The sequence below is a fragment of the Salmo salar genome, chromosome ssa01, assembly GCF_905237065.1.
Source record: "Salmo salar chromosome ssa01, Ssal_v3.1, whole genome shotgun sequence".
NCBI classification, from domain to species: Eukaryota; Metazoa; Chordata; class Actinopteri; order Salmoniformes; family Salmonidae; genus Salmo; species Salmo salar.
This window is the reverse complement of record NC_059442.1, coordinates 108,087,048-108,102,944: the sequence shown is the minus strand read 5'-3', so window position 1 is coordinate 108,102,944 and position 15,897 is coordinate 108,087,048. Positions and strand designations below refer to the sequence as shown.

Below are 15,897 nucleotides of genomic sequence, written 5' to 3'. Positions count from 1 at the left end.
CTGACTGTCCCAGCCCCACTACCATACCACTGGCCTGACTGTCCCAGCCCCACTACCATACCACTGGCCTGACTGTCCAGCTGACTGTCCCAGCCTCACTACCATACCACTGGCCTGACTGTCCCAGCCTAACTACCATACTTATTTTCAAGATGGCGTAGCAGTTCAGACGTCCTTTACCCTCCTCTTGTCGTGTCCCGTGTATATATATATATATTTACATATTTTTCTTCACATATCTTTTTACAATTTTTTCTTCTAAAAACTCAACCTCAAAGCACTCTCCTGCAACCCGCCTCACCAATTTAAAAAAGAAAGTATTATTTACCTATTTATCTGAAATCCACAACAGAAGCTAGCCAGAGGTTAGCCATTTTCACTGGCTAACGTTGGAGTTCAGCTAGCCACGGTTAGCTGTCCTCAGCTATCCATTAGCTCGAAAAGCTATCGCCAGTTTTTGTACAGCGCGACTCAGACCAGAGCATACCGGACCTATTCTCTCTCCTTTCCCCGATTTCTACCGCAGGCTCTGGACATTTACACCTGGATCTTGCAGCTAACTAGCTGCTACCTGAGTGACTATTGGCAACGTCGGTCCCGGAATTAACACACATTATTCCGGAGCTAGCCAGCTGAAGAGTTCCGTCAGCCACTCGTGGGCTTTTCCTGAGCTAGCCAGCTGAAGTGTCTCCTGGGCTACAATCACCTATCCTGACCCGTTTTACTGCCGATGCGGAGCCCCATCGGGCCTTCACGACTGGACCACCGACGTTATCTGCCCGAGGGAGTTATCCAACTGGCCCCTCCGTCGCGACGTAACCTGATCGCCCATCTGTGGCCGGCTAATCGTTAGCTGTCTTATCGGCTGCGATCTGAATAGGTCTATCGGACACTTTCTTGGGCCACTATAACTAACTATTTTGCCAACTTGGACAGGTCCCCCCTTCCACACGGAACCCCACTAACCCACAGACGGAAACGCACGAGGTGGCTAAAAACAGACCTCCCTCCATCTTCCACCAGCTTGCTACCTATGGCCCGGCTAGCTGTCTGAATCTCACTGGACCCTTTGATCACTCGGCTAAGCATGCCTCTCCTTAATGTCAATATGCAATGTCCATTGCTGTTCTGGTTAGTGTTTATTGGCTTATTTCACTGTAGAGCCTCTAGCCCTGCTCATTATACCTTATCCAACCTCTCAGTTCCTCCACCCACACATGCTATGACATCTTCTGGTTTCAATGATGTTTCTAGAGACAATATCTCTCTCATCATCACTAAATGCCTAGGTTTACCTCCTCTGTATTCACATCCCACCATACCTTTGTCTGTACATTATACCTTGAAGCTATTTTATCGCCCCCAGAAACCTGCTCCTTTTTCTCTCTATTCTGGACGTCACAGACGACCAATTCTTATAGCTTTTAGCCGTACCCTCATACTCATTCTTCTCTGCTCCTCTGGGGATGTGGAGGTGAATCCAGGCCCTGCAGGGCCTGGCTCCACTCCTACTCCCCAGGCGCTCTCTTTTGATGACTTCTGTAACCGTAATAGCCTTGGTTTCATGCATGTTAACATTAGAAGCCTCCTCCCGAAGTTTGTTTTATTCACTGCTTTAGCACACTCTGCCAACCCGGATGTCCTAGCTGTGTCTGAATCTTGGCTTAGGAAGTCCACCAAAAACTCTGAAATCTTCATCCCTAACTACAACGTTTTCAGACAAGATAGAACGACGAAAGGGGGCGGTGTTGCAATCTACTGCAGAGATAGCCTGCAGAGTTCTGTCCTGCTTTCCAGGTCTGTACCCAAACAATTTGAACTTCTACTTTTAAATATTCACCTCTCCAAAAACAAGTCTCTCACCGTCGCCGCCTGCTATAGACCCCCCTCGGCCCCTAGCTGTGCTCTGGACACCATATGTGAACTGATTGCCCCCCATCTATCTTCAGAGCTCGTGCTACTAGGTGACCTAAACTGGGACATGCTTAATAACACCCCAGCCATCCTACAATCCAAGCTTGATGCCCTCAATCTCACACAAATTTTTAATGAACCCACCAGGTACAACCCCAAAGCCGCAAACACTGGCACCCTCATAGATATCATCCTAACCAACGTGCCCTCTAATTACACCTCTGCTGTTTTCAACCAAGATCTCAGCGATCACTGCCTCATTGCCTGCACCCGTAATGGGTCAGCGGTCAAACGACCTCCACTCATTACTGTCAAACGCTCCCTGAAACATTTCAACGAGCAAGCCTTTCTAATCGACCTGGACCTGGTATCCTGGAAGGATATTGACCTCATCCCGTCAGTAGAGGATGCCTGGTTATTTTTTTTAAATGCCTTCCTCACCATCTTAAATAAGCATGCCCCTTTCAAGAAATTTAGAACCAGGAACAGATATAGCCCTTGGTTCTCCCCAGACCTGACTGCCCTTAACCAACACAAAAATATCCTGTGGCGTTCTGCATTAGCATCGAACTGCCCCCGCGATATGCAACTTTTCAGGGAAGTTAGAAACCAATACACACAGGCAGTTAGAAACGCCAAGGCTAGCTTTTTCAAACAGAAATTTGCTTCCTGCAACTCAAACTCTAAAAAGTTCTGGGACATTGTAAAGTCCATGGAGAATAAGAACACCTCCTCCCAACTGTCCACTGCACTGAGGATAGGAAACTCTGTCACCACCGATAAGCCCACTATAATTGAGAATTTCAATAAGCATTTTTCTGCGGCTGGCCATGCTTTCCACCTAACTACCCCTACTGCATTCAACAGCACTTCACCCCCCACAGCTACTTGCCCAAGCCTCCCCCATTTCTCCTTCTCCCAAATCCATTCAGCTGATGTTCTGAAAGAGCTGCAAAATCTGGACCCCTACAAATCAGCTGGGCTTGACAATCTGGACCCTTTCTTTCTAAAATTATTTGCCAAAATTATTGCAACCCCTATTACGAGCCTGTTCAACTTCTCTTTCGTGTCGTCTGAGATTCCCATAGATTGGAAAGCAGCTGCTGTCATCCCCCTCTTCAAAGGAGGTGACACTCTTGACCCAAATTGCTACAGACCTATATCCATCCTACCCTGCCTTTCTAAGGTCTTCGAAAGCCAAGTCAACAAACAGAATACCGACCATTTCGAATCCCACCGCACCCTCTCCGCTATGCAATCTGGTTTTAGAGCTGGTCATGGGTGCACCTCAGCCACACTCAAGGTCCTAAACAACATCGTAACCGCCATCGATAAGAAACAATACTGTGCTGCCGTATTCATTGACCTGGCCAAAGCTTTTGACTCTGTTAATCACCACATCCTCATCGGCAGACTCAGTAGCCTTGGTTTCTCAAACGATTGCGTCGCCTGGTTCACCAACTACTTCTCTGACAGAGTTCAGTGTGTCAAATCGGAGGGCCTGCTGTCAGGACCTCTGGCAGTCTCTATGGGGGTACCACAGGCTTCAATTCTTGGGCCAACTCTTTTCTCTGTATACATCAATGATGTCGCTCTTGCTGCTGGTGAATCTCTGATCCACCTCTACGCAGACGACACCATTCTGTATACATCTGGCCCTTCTTTGGACACTGTGTTAACAACCCTCCAGACGAGCTTCAATGCCATTCAACTCTCCTTCCGTGGTCTCCAACTGCTCCTAAACACAAGTAAAACTAAATGCATGCTCTTCAACCGATCGCTGCCTGCACATGCCCGCCTGTCCAGCATCATTTCTCTGGACGGTTCTGACTTAGAATTTGTGGACAACTACAAATACCTAGGTGTCTGGTTAGACTGTAAACTCTCCTTCCAGACTCACATCAATCATCTCCAATCCAAAGTTAAATCTAGAATTGGCTTCCTATTTCGCAACAAAGCATCCTTCACTCATGCTGCCAAACATACCCTCGTAAAACTTACCATCCTACCAATCCTCGACTTCGGCGATGTCATTTACAAAATAGCCTCCAATACCCTACTCAACAAACTGGATGCAGTCTATCACAGTGCCATCCATTTTGTCACCAAAGCCCCATATACTACCCACCACTGCGACCTGTACGCTCTCGTTGGCTGGCCTTCGCTTCATAATCGTCGCCAAACACATTGGCTCCAGGTCATCTACAAGACCCTGCTAGGTAAAGTCCCCCCTTATCTCCGCTCACTGGTCACCATAGCAGCACCCACCTGTAGCACGCGCTCCAGCAGGTATATCTCTCTGGTCACCCCTAAAGCCAACTCCTCCTTTGGTCATCTCTCCTTCCAGTTCTCTGCTGCCAATGACTGGAACGAACTACAAAAATCTCTGAAACTGGAAACACTTATCTCCCTCACTAGCTTTAAGCACCAGCTATCAGAGCAGCTTCCAGATCACTGCACCTGTACATAGCCCATCTATAATTTAGCCCAAACTACTACCTCTTCCCCTACTGTATTTATTTATTTTATTTATTTTGCTCCTTTGCACCATATTATTTATATTTTAACTTTGAACTTTCTTCAAACTACAAATCTACCATTCCAGTGTTTTACTTGCTATACTTTATTTACTTTGCCACCATGGCCTTTTTTGCCTTTACCTCCCTTATCTCACATCATTTGCTCACATTGTATATAGTCTTATTTCTTTCTACTGCATCATTGATTGTATGTTGTTTTACTCCATGTGTAACTCTGTGTTTTTGTATGTTGTCGAACTGCTTTGCTTTATCTTGGCCAGGTCGCAATTGTAAATGAGAACTTGTTCTCAACTTGCCTACCTGGTTAAATAAAGGTGAAATAAATAAATACAAATAAAAATACCACTGGCCTGACTGTCCCAGCCCCACTACTATACCACTGGCCTGACGGTCCCAGCCCCACTACCATACCACTGGCCTGACTGTCCCAGCCCCACTACCATACCACTGGCCTGACTGTCACAGCCCCAACACCATACCACTGGCCTGACTGTCCAGCTGACTGTCCCAGCCCCACTACCATACCACTGGCCTGACTGTCTCATCCCCACTACCATACCACTGGCCTGACTGTCCAGCTGACTGTCCCAGCCTCACTACCATACCACTGGCCTGACTGTCCCAGCCCCACTACCATACCACTGGCCTGACTGTCCCAGCCCCACTACCATACCACTGGCCTAACTGTCCAGCTGACTGTCCCAGCCTCACTACCATACCACTGGCCTGACTGTCCAGCTGACTGTCCCAGCCCCACTACCATACCACTGGCCTGACTGTCCAGCTGACTGTCCCAGCCTCACTACCATACCACTGGCCTGACTGTCCAGCTGACACCCCAGCCTCACTCCAATACCACTGGCCTGACTGTCCAGCTGACTGTCCCAGCCCCACTACCATACCACTGGCCTGACTGTCCAGCTGACTGCCCCAGCCCCACTACCATACCACTGGCCTGACTGTCCCAGCCCCACTACCATACCACTGGCCTGACTGTCCCAGCCCCACTACCATACCACTGGCCTAACTGTCCAGCTGACTGTCCCAGCCTCACTACCATACCACTGGCCTGACTGTCCAGCTGACTGTCCCAGCCCCACTGTCCATGCTGTCCCAGCCTCACTCCCACCACCATACCACTGGCCCAGGTTTGGAACCAGTTCAGGGAACACAACCCAACACTGGAAAACAACTACATTATTTGAGGAACCCGAACCGAAAACCAAAGAGATCTATACTGTTCCGCAGCGGCGCAACTTTGTTTGGTCGGGGGGGGCATAATTTAATTAAACATGTTTTAATCCAGTGGGATAAAAGTCCAACCAGCCTCCCCTACCTCTCTGATGGATCCGCATGGTCCTAAAGCACGCCGCTGCCTCGTTATGTACCACATTCCAATGATGAAACTGTTCCGGAACAGAACCGTTATTCTGAACGCATGGGAACCGGTTGATCAAGTTATTTTACATTCTGGAACAGAACCGTTATTCTGAACGCATGGGAACCGGTTGATCAAGTTATTTTACATTCGGGAACAGAACCGTTATTCTGAAAGCATGGGAACCGGTTGTCAGGGATTTCTTCGTCGGAGGACGATATGGCGAAATCATCATCGGAAAATGAGGACCAATATGCAGCAGAGTTGAGATGGTTCATTTTGAACTTTTAATAAATTCCAAAACGAACATACAAAATTCCAAAATGAACGCACGATACACTGACAGTCCTGTTAGGTTTACACACACTAAACACGGAACAATCTCCCACAATTAAACAGACAAACACACCCAACTAATATAGGACTTCCAATCAAAGGCAACACCACACAGCTGCCTTCAATTGGAAGTCCACCCCAATTAACCAAACATAGACATACAACTAACTAGATCAACATAGAAATACGTGAATTTCAAACAGTGCCCAAAAACCCCGGAATACTAAATCAAATGCCCTTACTACAAAATCACCACCCTGAACCACATAAAACAAATACCCTCTGCCACGTCCTGACCAAACTACAATACCAATTAACCCTTATACTGGCCAGGACGTGACACCGGTTGATCAAGTTATTTTACATTCTGGAACAGAACCGTTATTCTAAAAGCATGGGAACCGGTTGATCAAGTTATTTTACATTCTGGAACAGAACCGTTATTCTAAAAGCATGGGAACCGGTTGATCAAGTTATTTTACATTCCGGAACAGAACCGTTATTCTGAACGCATGGGAACCGGTTGATCAAGTTATTTTACATTCTGGACATTTGTTTCCAATCCCACAAAAATGGCAACAAAGCGCGAATGAAAAGCCCTCACTCTGTCGGTGTTCCAGCGTCTACCTGCCGGCTGGAAATCTTTGCCAGTGGGTGTGGACTACCTACCCCTCTGCTTTGAAGCAGGTAGCCCTCTAGGCCCATGTTACATAGGTTACTGTAGACTACTGACCATGTTACATAGGTTACTGTAGCCCTCTGACCACGTTACATAGGTTACTGTAGTCTACTGACCATGTTACATAGGTTACTGTAGCCCTCTGACCATGTTACATAGGTTACTGTAGCCCTCTGACCATGTTACATAGGTTACTGTAGCCCTCTGACCACGTTACATAGGTTACTGTAGCCTGCTGACCATGTTACATAGGTTACTGTAGCCCTCTGACCACGTTACATAGGTTACTGTAGCCTACTGACCACGTTACATAGGTTACTGTAGCCTACTGACCACGTTACATAGGTTACTGTAGTCTACTGACCACGTTACATAGATTACTGTAGCCCTATGACCATGTTATATAGGTTACTGTAGCCTGCTGACCACGTTACATAGGTTACTGTAGCCTGCTGACCATGTTACATAGGTTACTGTAGTCTACTGACCACGTTACATAGGTTACTGTAGCCCTCTGACCATGTTACATAGGTTACTGTAGCCCTCTGACTACGTTACATAGGTTACTGTAGCCCTCTGACCATGTTACATAGGTTACTGTAGCCCTCTGACCACGTTACATAGGTTACTGTAGCCTGCTGACCATGTTACATAGGTTACTGTAGCCTACTGACCACGTTACATAGGTTACTGTAGCCCTCTGACCACGTTACATAGGTTACTGTAGCCTACTGACCACGTTACATAGGTTACTGTAGTCTACTGACCACGTTACATAGGTTACTGTAGCCCTCTGACCATGTTACATAGGTTACTGTAGCCTGCTGACCACGTTACATAGGTTACTGTAGCCTGCTGACCATGTTACATAGGTTACTGTAGTCTACTGACCACGTTACATAGGTTACTGTAGCCCTCTGACCATGTTACATAGGTTACTGTAGCCCTCTGACCACGTTACATAGGTTACTGTAGCCTGCTGACCATGTTACATAGGTTACTGTAGCCTACTGACCACGTTACATAGGTTACTGTAGCCCTCTGACCACGTTACATAGGTTATTGTAGCCTGCTGACCACGTTACATAGGTTACTGTAGCCTGCTGACCACGTTACATAGGTTACTGTAGTCTACTGACCATGTTACATAGGTTATTGTAGCCTGCTGACCATGTTACATAGGTTACTGTAGCCCTCTGACCACGTTACATAGGTTAATGTAGTCTACTAACCATGTTACATAGGTTACTGTAGCCTGCTGACCACGTTAACTAGGTTACTGTAGACTATCCTGTCCTGATCTGATCTGGTCCTGTCCTGGTCTGATCTGCTCCTGTCCTGATCTGATCTAGTCCTGTCCTGGTCTGATCTAGTCCTGTCCTGATCTGATCTAGTCCTGTCCTGGTCTGATCTAGTCCTGTCCTGGTCTGATCTGGTCCTGTCCTGGTCTGATCTAGTCCTGTCCTGGTCTGATCTGCTCCTGTCCTGGTCTGATCTAGTCCTGTCCTGGTCTGATCTGGTCCTGTCCTGGTCTGATCTGGTCCTGTCCTGGTCTGATCTATTCCTGTCCTGGTCTGATCTAGTCCTGTCCTGGTCTGTTCTGGTCCTGTCCTGGTCTGATCTAGTCCTGTCCTGGTGTGACAGTCCTGTTCCTGGTGTGAGTAGGACAGAGAGGGTAGAGTAGGTGTCCTGGTGTGATTAGGACAGAGAGGGTAGAGTAGGTTTCCTGGTGTGATTAGGACAGAGAGGGTAGAGTAGGTTTCCTGGTGTTATTAGGACAGAGAGGGTAGAGGAGGTTTCCTGGTGTGATTAGGACAGAGAGGGTAGAGTTGGTTTCCTGGTGTGATTAGGACAGAGAGGGTAGAGTAGGTTTCCTGGTGTGATTAGGACAGAGAGGGTAGAGTAGGTTTCCTGGTGTGATTAGGACAGAGAGGGTAGAGTAGGTTTTCTGGTGTGATTAGGACAGAGAGGGTAGAGTAGGTTTTCTGGTGTGATTAGGACAGAGAGGGTGGAGTGAGAGATGGGGCTGGCAGAAGAGAGGGAGAGAGGGGGGTGGCAGGAGAGAGGGAGAGAGAGGGGTGAGGGTGGCAGGAGAGGGGGAGGGAGAGGGGGGGAGAGAGGGGGAGATAGAGGGGGGAGGGTAATACATGAATGGACATTCTTGTGAGGAATGTCACCAGATGAGGTCTGTCAAGTTTTGTTGTGTGTTTCTGCAGTTAGAGAGGAGGGGGAGAGGCGATGGGAGGAAGGGGAGGAGAGGGAGAGGCGATGGGAGGAGGGGGAGGGGGGGAGAGGGAGAGGTGATGGGAAGAGGGGGAGGAGAGAGAGAGGTGATGGGAGGAGGGGGAGGAGAGGGAGAGGCGATAGGCGATAGGAGGAGGGGAAGGAGAAGGAGAGGCGATGGGAGGAGGGGGAGGAGAGGGAGAGGTGATGGGAGGAGGGGGAGGAGAGGGAGAGGCGATGGGAGGAGGGGGAGGAGAGGGAGAGGCGATGGGAGGAGGGGTGAGGTTGGGGAACGGGGAGGAGGGGGGAGGAGGGGGAGGGTTGCTGTAGATCAGCAGGGGGGTCGATGAACTCTGCTTTATCGCTGGTGGAATGCTGTTCTCCCCTCGCTGGATGGTAGCTGGCTGGTCGATGTGCACTTGCTCTAGTTTCTATGTTTTAACCCCTCCGTTCCTCTGCGTTTTAACCTCTGCGTTTTAACCCCTCCGTTCCTCTGCCTCATCTCTCTCTAACGTCCATTAACACTCTGCAACGGGACTCTCCTGGACGGCTAACTCTACAAACCTACTCATCATAGCTGCAACATTGGTTTCTAACTTTAGAATGGGTGTTGCTTTCGCTGCTTAAACCATGGCTTCGTATTCAGTGACTAAACAAGCGTAGTGTGAGTAACTCAGTAGCCCTGTGGCGGATGGGTCCGGTCAGCTGTGTGTCCCGTGGCAGAGCAGAGCAGGGGACAGGACAGTGGAACAGGCCTCCAGGCTTCTATTGATCTGCTAAAACAGCCTGTCTGCTCTGGGGACACTCCTACTGGACCTGCTTTCAGGGGTTACAGCATGGCTGGTCCAGTTAGGACAGCAGAGAGAGAGAGGGGACTGGACTAGAGGACTGTAGGGAGAAAGAGGACTGGACTAGAGGACTGCCTAACTAGCTGGAGAGAGGGGACTGGACTAGAGGACTGTAGGGAGAGAGAGGACTGGACTAGAGGACTGTAGGGAGAGAGAGGACTGGACTAGAGGAATGTATGGGGAGGGGACTGTCTAACTCATCTGTTACACTAGGGAGAGAGAGGACTGGACTAGAGGACTGTCTAACTAACTGGAGAGAGAGGACTGGACTAGAGGACTGTAGGGAGAGAGAGGACTGGGCTAGAGGACTGTAGGGAGAGAGAGGACTGGACTAGAGGACTGTCTAACTGGAGAGAGGACTGGACTAGAGGACTGGACTAGAGGACTGGACTAGAGGACTGTCTAACTATCTGGAGAGAGAGGACTGGACTAGAGGACTGGACTAGAGGAATGTCTAACTATCTGGAGAGAGGACTGGACTAGAGGACTGTCTAACTGGAGAGAGAGGACTGGACTAGAGGACTGGACTAGAGGACTGTCTAACTATCTGGAGAGAGAGGACTGGACTAGAGGACTGGACTAGAGGACTGGACTAGAGGACTGTCTAACTATCTGGAGAGAGGGGACTGGACTAGAGGACTGTCTAACTATCTGGAGAGAGGACTGGAATAGAGGACTGTAGGGAGAGAGAGGACTGGACTAGAGGACTGGACTAGAGGACTGTCTAACTATCTGGAGAGAGAGGGGACTGTGAGCTGTGGACTGTCTAACTATCTGGTTGCTGTTATGTCAGGTGAGGATGCGATGACAGGCGACACGGATAAGTACCTGGGACCCCAGGACCTGAGAGAGCTGGGAGACGACTCCCTGCCCCAGGAGGGTTACATGGGCTTTAGCATCGGAGCACGCAGCGCCAGGTACCATACCCTCTGCCCTCTACCCTCTACCCACTACCTTCTACCCACTACCCTCTACCCTCTACCCTCTACCCACTACTCTCTACCCTCTACCCTCTACCCACTACCCTCTACCCTCTACCCTCTACCCACTACCCTCTACCCACTACCCTCTACCCACTACCCACTACCCTCTACCCTCTACCCACTACCCTCTACCCACTACCCTCTACCCTCTACCCACTACCCTCTACCCTCTACCCACTACCCTCTACCCACTACCCTCTACCCACTACCCTCTACCCACTACCCACTACCCTCTACCCACTACCCACTACCCTCTACCCACTACCCACTACCCTCTACCCTCTACCCACTACCCTCTACCCACTACCCACTACCCTCTACCCTCTACCCACTACCCTCTACCCACTACCTACTACCCTGTACCTTCTGCCCTCTACCCACTACCCTCTACCCTCTACCCACTACCCACTACCCTCTACCCTCTACCCACTACCCTCTACCCTCTACCCACTACCCTCTACCCTCTACCCTCTACCCACTACCCTCTACCCACTACCCTCTACCCACTACCCTCTACCCACTACCCTCTACCCTCTACCCACTACCCACTACCCTCTACCCACTACCCTCTACCCACTACCCTCTACCCTCTACCCACTACCCACTACCCTCTACCCACTACCCTCTACCCACTACCCTCTACCCTCTACCCACTACCCTCTACCCTCTACCCACTACCCTCTACCCACTACCCTCTACCCTCTACCCACTACCCTCTACCCACTACCCACTACCCTCTACCCATCCAAATTGATCATGTGATACAGGATAGTACAGTGTACATGGCTTCCCAGACAACCCTAACCCTATCACAATCAAAACGGATTTCTTAGTATGAGCAGGGCAGAAATCACTTATCTGATAACGTTCATGTGAATTGTGTTTGTGTTCAGGAGGAAATAGGATCTAGTCGTACTGTAATAGTGTGACAGTACTAACCTCAGCCACTTCAACACTACTGTGTTGGCTGCAGAGCTCTGGTCAGTGTGTTTGTGGTATGAGTAGAATGACTTATGTTCTGCCTCTGGTTCAATAACAGGAAGGATCAGTAACCCCAGTTATCCCTTCCAGTTGAAAGGAAGGTTCAGCAACCCCAGTTATCCATTCCAGTTGAAAGGAAGGTTCAGTAACCCCAGTTATCCCTTCCAGTTGAAAGGAAGGTTCAGTAACCCCAGTTTCAGAGAGTGTCAGTGTTTAACATCGGTGTTTAATGTCAGTGTTTAACACAACTCAGAGCATCAGACCCAGGCCCATTACAACCACACTGCATTTCTGCTTTGTCCTCTCACATTTGTTGCTTTCAATATCTTCTGTTTTGTACTTTCCCCCCCCCCCCCCACTTCAAACTCGTACCTCGTTCCATAGCCCTAAGGTCTGCAGGTAAGATGGGATTACATGTTTCCAGATGTCAAACTTTACTTCCTAGATCCCCAGCCAACCACCACAACTACATTAACCACTGTGTTGTGATTTCTCATTGATTTGTTGTACTCCATCTTACTGAGTGGACAGTTTGCTCATGATGCTTCTAAAATGTCCTTTCATTTTTACTTCCAGTGAGTTGTGATGTATCAGTATTGTCTCTGTTGGATGTAGTCTTTCTGGAGTCATGCTGCCTCTGCTTGGGTCAGTCTGTATCAGTATTGTTTCTGTTGGATGTAGTCTTTCTGGAGTCATGCTGCCTCTGCTTGGTTCAGTCTGTATCAGTATTGTCTCTGTTGGATGTAGTCTGTCTGGAGTCATGCTGCCTCTGCTTGGTTCAGTCTGTATCAGTATTGTTTCTGTTGGATGTAGTCTTTCTGGGGTCATGCTGCCTCTGCTTGGTTTAGTCTGTATCAGTTGAGATGCTGCATCCCTTTGGTTTGGACTGATTCTTTATCTAGCTTGAAGGGATCTGTGTTAATGTGACCACCTCTACCAAGGTAGAGGCCGTGGCATATAGATGTACAGTATCTTCAGACAGTATTCACACCCTTTGACTGTTTCCACATGTTGTTTTGTTACAGCCTGAATTTAAAATGGATTACGTTAAGTTTTTGTGTCGTCGGCGAATGGGTAAACCGCCTCTACCATCCGTTCATACACAGACGCATACAAAGCTCTCCTTCACCCTTATTTGGCAAATCTGACCATAATTCTATCCTCCAGATTCCTGCTTATCAGCAAAAACTAAAGCAGGAAGTACCAGTGACTCACTCAATACGGAAGTGGTCAGATGACACGGATGCTAAGCTACAGGACTGTTTTGACTGGAATATATTCCGGGATTCATCCAATGGCATTGAGGAGTATACCACCTCAGTCACCGGCTTCATCAATAAGTGAATCGACGACGTCGTCCCCACAGTGACCATACGTACATATCCCAACCAGAAGCCAGGGATTACAGGTAACAATCCACACCGAGCTAAAGGCTAGAGCTGCCGTTTTCAAGCAGCAGGACACTAATCCGGACGCTTATAAGAAATCACGCTGTGCCCTCAGACGAACCATCAAACAGGCAAAGCGTCAATACAGGATTAAGATTGAATCCTACTACATTGGCTCTGACGCTCGTCGGATGTGGCAGGGCTTGAAAACTATTACGGACTACAAAGGGAAACCCAGCCGCGAGCTGCCAAGTGACGCGAGCCTACCAGATGAGCTAACTGCCTTTTATGCTTGCTTCGCGGCAAGCAACACTGATGCATGCATGACAGCACCAGCTGTTCCGGACGACCGTGTGATCACACTCTCCGTAACCGATGTGAGCAAGACCTTTAAATAGGTCAACATTCTCAAGGCCGCTGGGACAGAAGGATTACCAGGACATGTACTCAAAGCATGCGTTGACCAACTGGCAAGTTTTTTCCCTGACCGAGTCTGTAATACCGACATGTTTCAAGAACACCACCATAGTCCCTGTGCCCAAGGAAGCGAAGGTAACCTGCATAAATGACTACCGCGCCGTAGCACTCATGTCGGTAGCCATGAAGTGCTTTGAAAGGCCGGTCATGGCTCACATCAACACCATCATCCCGGAAACCCTGGACCCACTCCAATTCGCATACCGGCCCAACAGATCCACAGATGATGCAATCTCTATTGCACTCCACACTGCCCTTTCACACCTGGACAAAAGGAATACCTATGTGAGAATGCTGTTCATTGACTACAGCTCAGCGTTCAACACCATAGTGCCCTCAAAGCTCATCACTAAGCTAGGGGCCCTGGCACTAAACACCTCCCTCTGCAACTGGATCCTGGACTTCCTGACGGGCCGCCCCCGGTGGTAAGGGTAGGCAACAACGCATCTGTCATGCTGATCCTCAACACAGGGGCCCCTCAGGGGTGCGTGCTTAGTCCCCTCCTGTACTCCCTGTTCCTCCACAACAGCTTGGCCAGGTACGACTCCAACATCGTCATTAAGTTTGCTGACAACACAACAGTGGTAGACCTGATCACTGACAATGATGAGACAGCCTATAGAGAGGAGGTCAGAGACCTGGCAATGTGGTGCCAAGACAACAACCTCTCCCTCAATGTGAGCAGGACAAAGGAGCTGATCGTGGACTACAGGAAAAGGAGGGCTGAACAGGCCCCTATTAACATCAACGGGGCTGAAGTGGAGCGGGTCGAGAGCTTCAAGTTCCTTGGTGTCCTCATCACCAACGAACTATCATGGTCCAAACACACCAAGACAGTTGTGAAAAGGGCACGACAACACCTTTTCCCCCTCAGGAGTCTGAAAAGATTTGTCATGGGTCCTCAGATCCTCAAAAAGGTCTACAGCTGCACCATCGAGAGCATCCTGACCGGTTGCATCACCGCCTGGTATGGCAATGGCTCGGTATCCGACTGTAAGGCGTTACAGAGGGTAGTGTGTATGGCCCAGTATTCCAGTACTTCCTGCCATCCAGGACCTATTTATACTAGGCGGTGTCAGAGGAAGGCTAGTTGACTGCCGTGGCTAGCTAAACAGCTACCTAGCTAGCTAGTTGACTGCCGTGGCTAGCTAGTTGACTGCCGTGGCTAGCTAAACAGCTACCTAGTTGACTGCCGTGGATAGCTAAACCGCTACCTAGCTAGCTAGTTGACTGCGTTGGATAGCTAAACCGCTACCTAGCTAGCTAGTTGACTTCTGTGGCTAGCTAAACAGCTACCTAGCTAGCTAGTTGACTACCGTGGCTAGCTAAACAGCTACCTAGCTAGCTAGTTGACTGCCGTGGCTAGCTAAACAGCTACCTAGCTGGCTAGTTGACTGCCGTGGCTAGCTAAACAGCTACCTAGCTAGCTAGTTGACTGCCGTGACAAGCTAAACAGCTACCTAGCTAGCTAGTTGACTGCCGTGGCTAGCTAAACAGCTACCTTGCTAGCTAGTTGACTGCCGTGGCTAGCTAGTTGACTGCCGTAGCTAGCTAAACAGCTACCTAGTTGACTGCCGTGGATAGCTAAACCGCTACTTAGCTAGCTAGTTGACTGCCGTGGATAGCTAAACCGCTACCTAGCTAGCTAGTTGACTGCCGTGGCTAGCTAGTTGACTTTTGTGGCTAGCTAAACAGCTACCTAGCTAGCTAGTTGACTGCCGTGGCTAGCTAAACAGCTACCTAGTTGACCGCCGTGGATAGCTAAACAGCTACCTAGCTAGCTAGTTGACTGCAGTGGCTAGCTAAACAGCTACCGAGCTAGCTAGTTGACTGCCGTGGCTAGCTAAACAGCTACCTAGCTGGCTAGTTGACTGCTGTGGCTAGCTAAACAGCTACCTAGCTAGCTAGTTGACTGCCGTGGCTAGCTAGTTGACTGCCGTGGCTAGCTAAACAGCTACCTAGTTGACTGCCGTGGATAGCTAAACCGCTACCTAGCTAGCTAGTTGACTGCCGTGGATAGCTAAACCGCTACCTAGCTAGCTAGTTGACTGCTGTGGCTAGCTAAACAGCTACCTAGCTAGCTAGTTGACTGCCGTGGCTAGCTAAACAGCTACCTAGCTAGCTAGTTGACTGCCGTGGCTAGCTAAACA

At 49.1% G+C, this 15,897-nt stretch overlaps 1 protein-coding gene across 14 annotated transcripts in view; it reads left to right on the top strand.

The window, feature by feature from the left end:
- The window catches only part of LOC106584643 (ankyrin-3), a 110,944-nt gene that overhangs the window by 16,817 nt on the left and 78,230 nt on the right, over positions 1-15,897 (top strand). For 12 of the 14 annotated variants that reach the window (XM_045687372.1, XM_045687365.1, XM_045687350.1 and 9 more), the window contains one exon: positions 10,712-10,835. In XM_045687372.1, the coding sequence (XP_045543328.1) occupies positions 10,712-10,835 (124 nt within the window). Of the gene's footprint in view, positions 1-9,427; positions 9,735-10,711; positions 10,836-12,266; positions 12,282-15,897 lie in introns of those variants that run through there. The other 2 variants (XM_045687345.1, XM_045687377.1) reach the window with 2 other exon arrangements.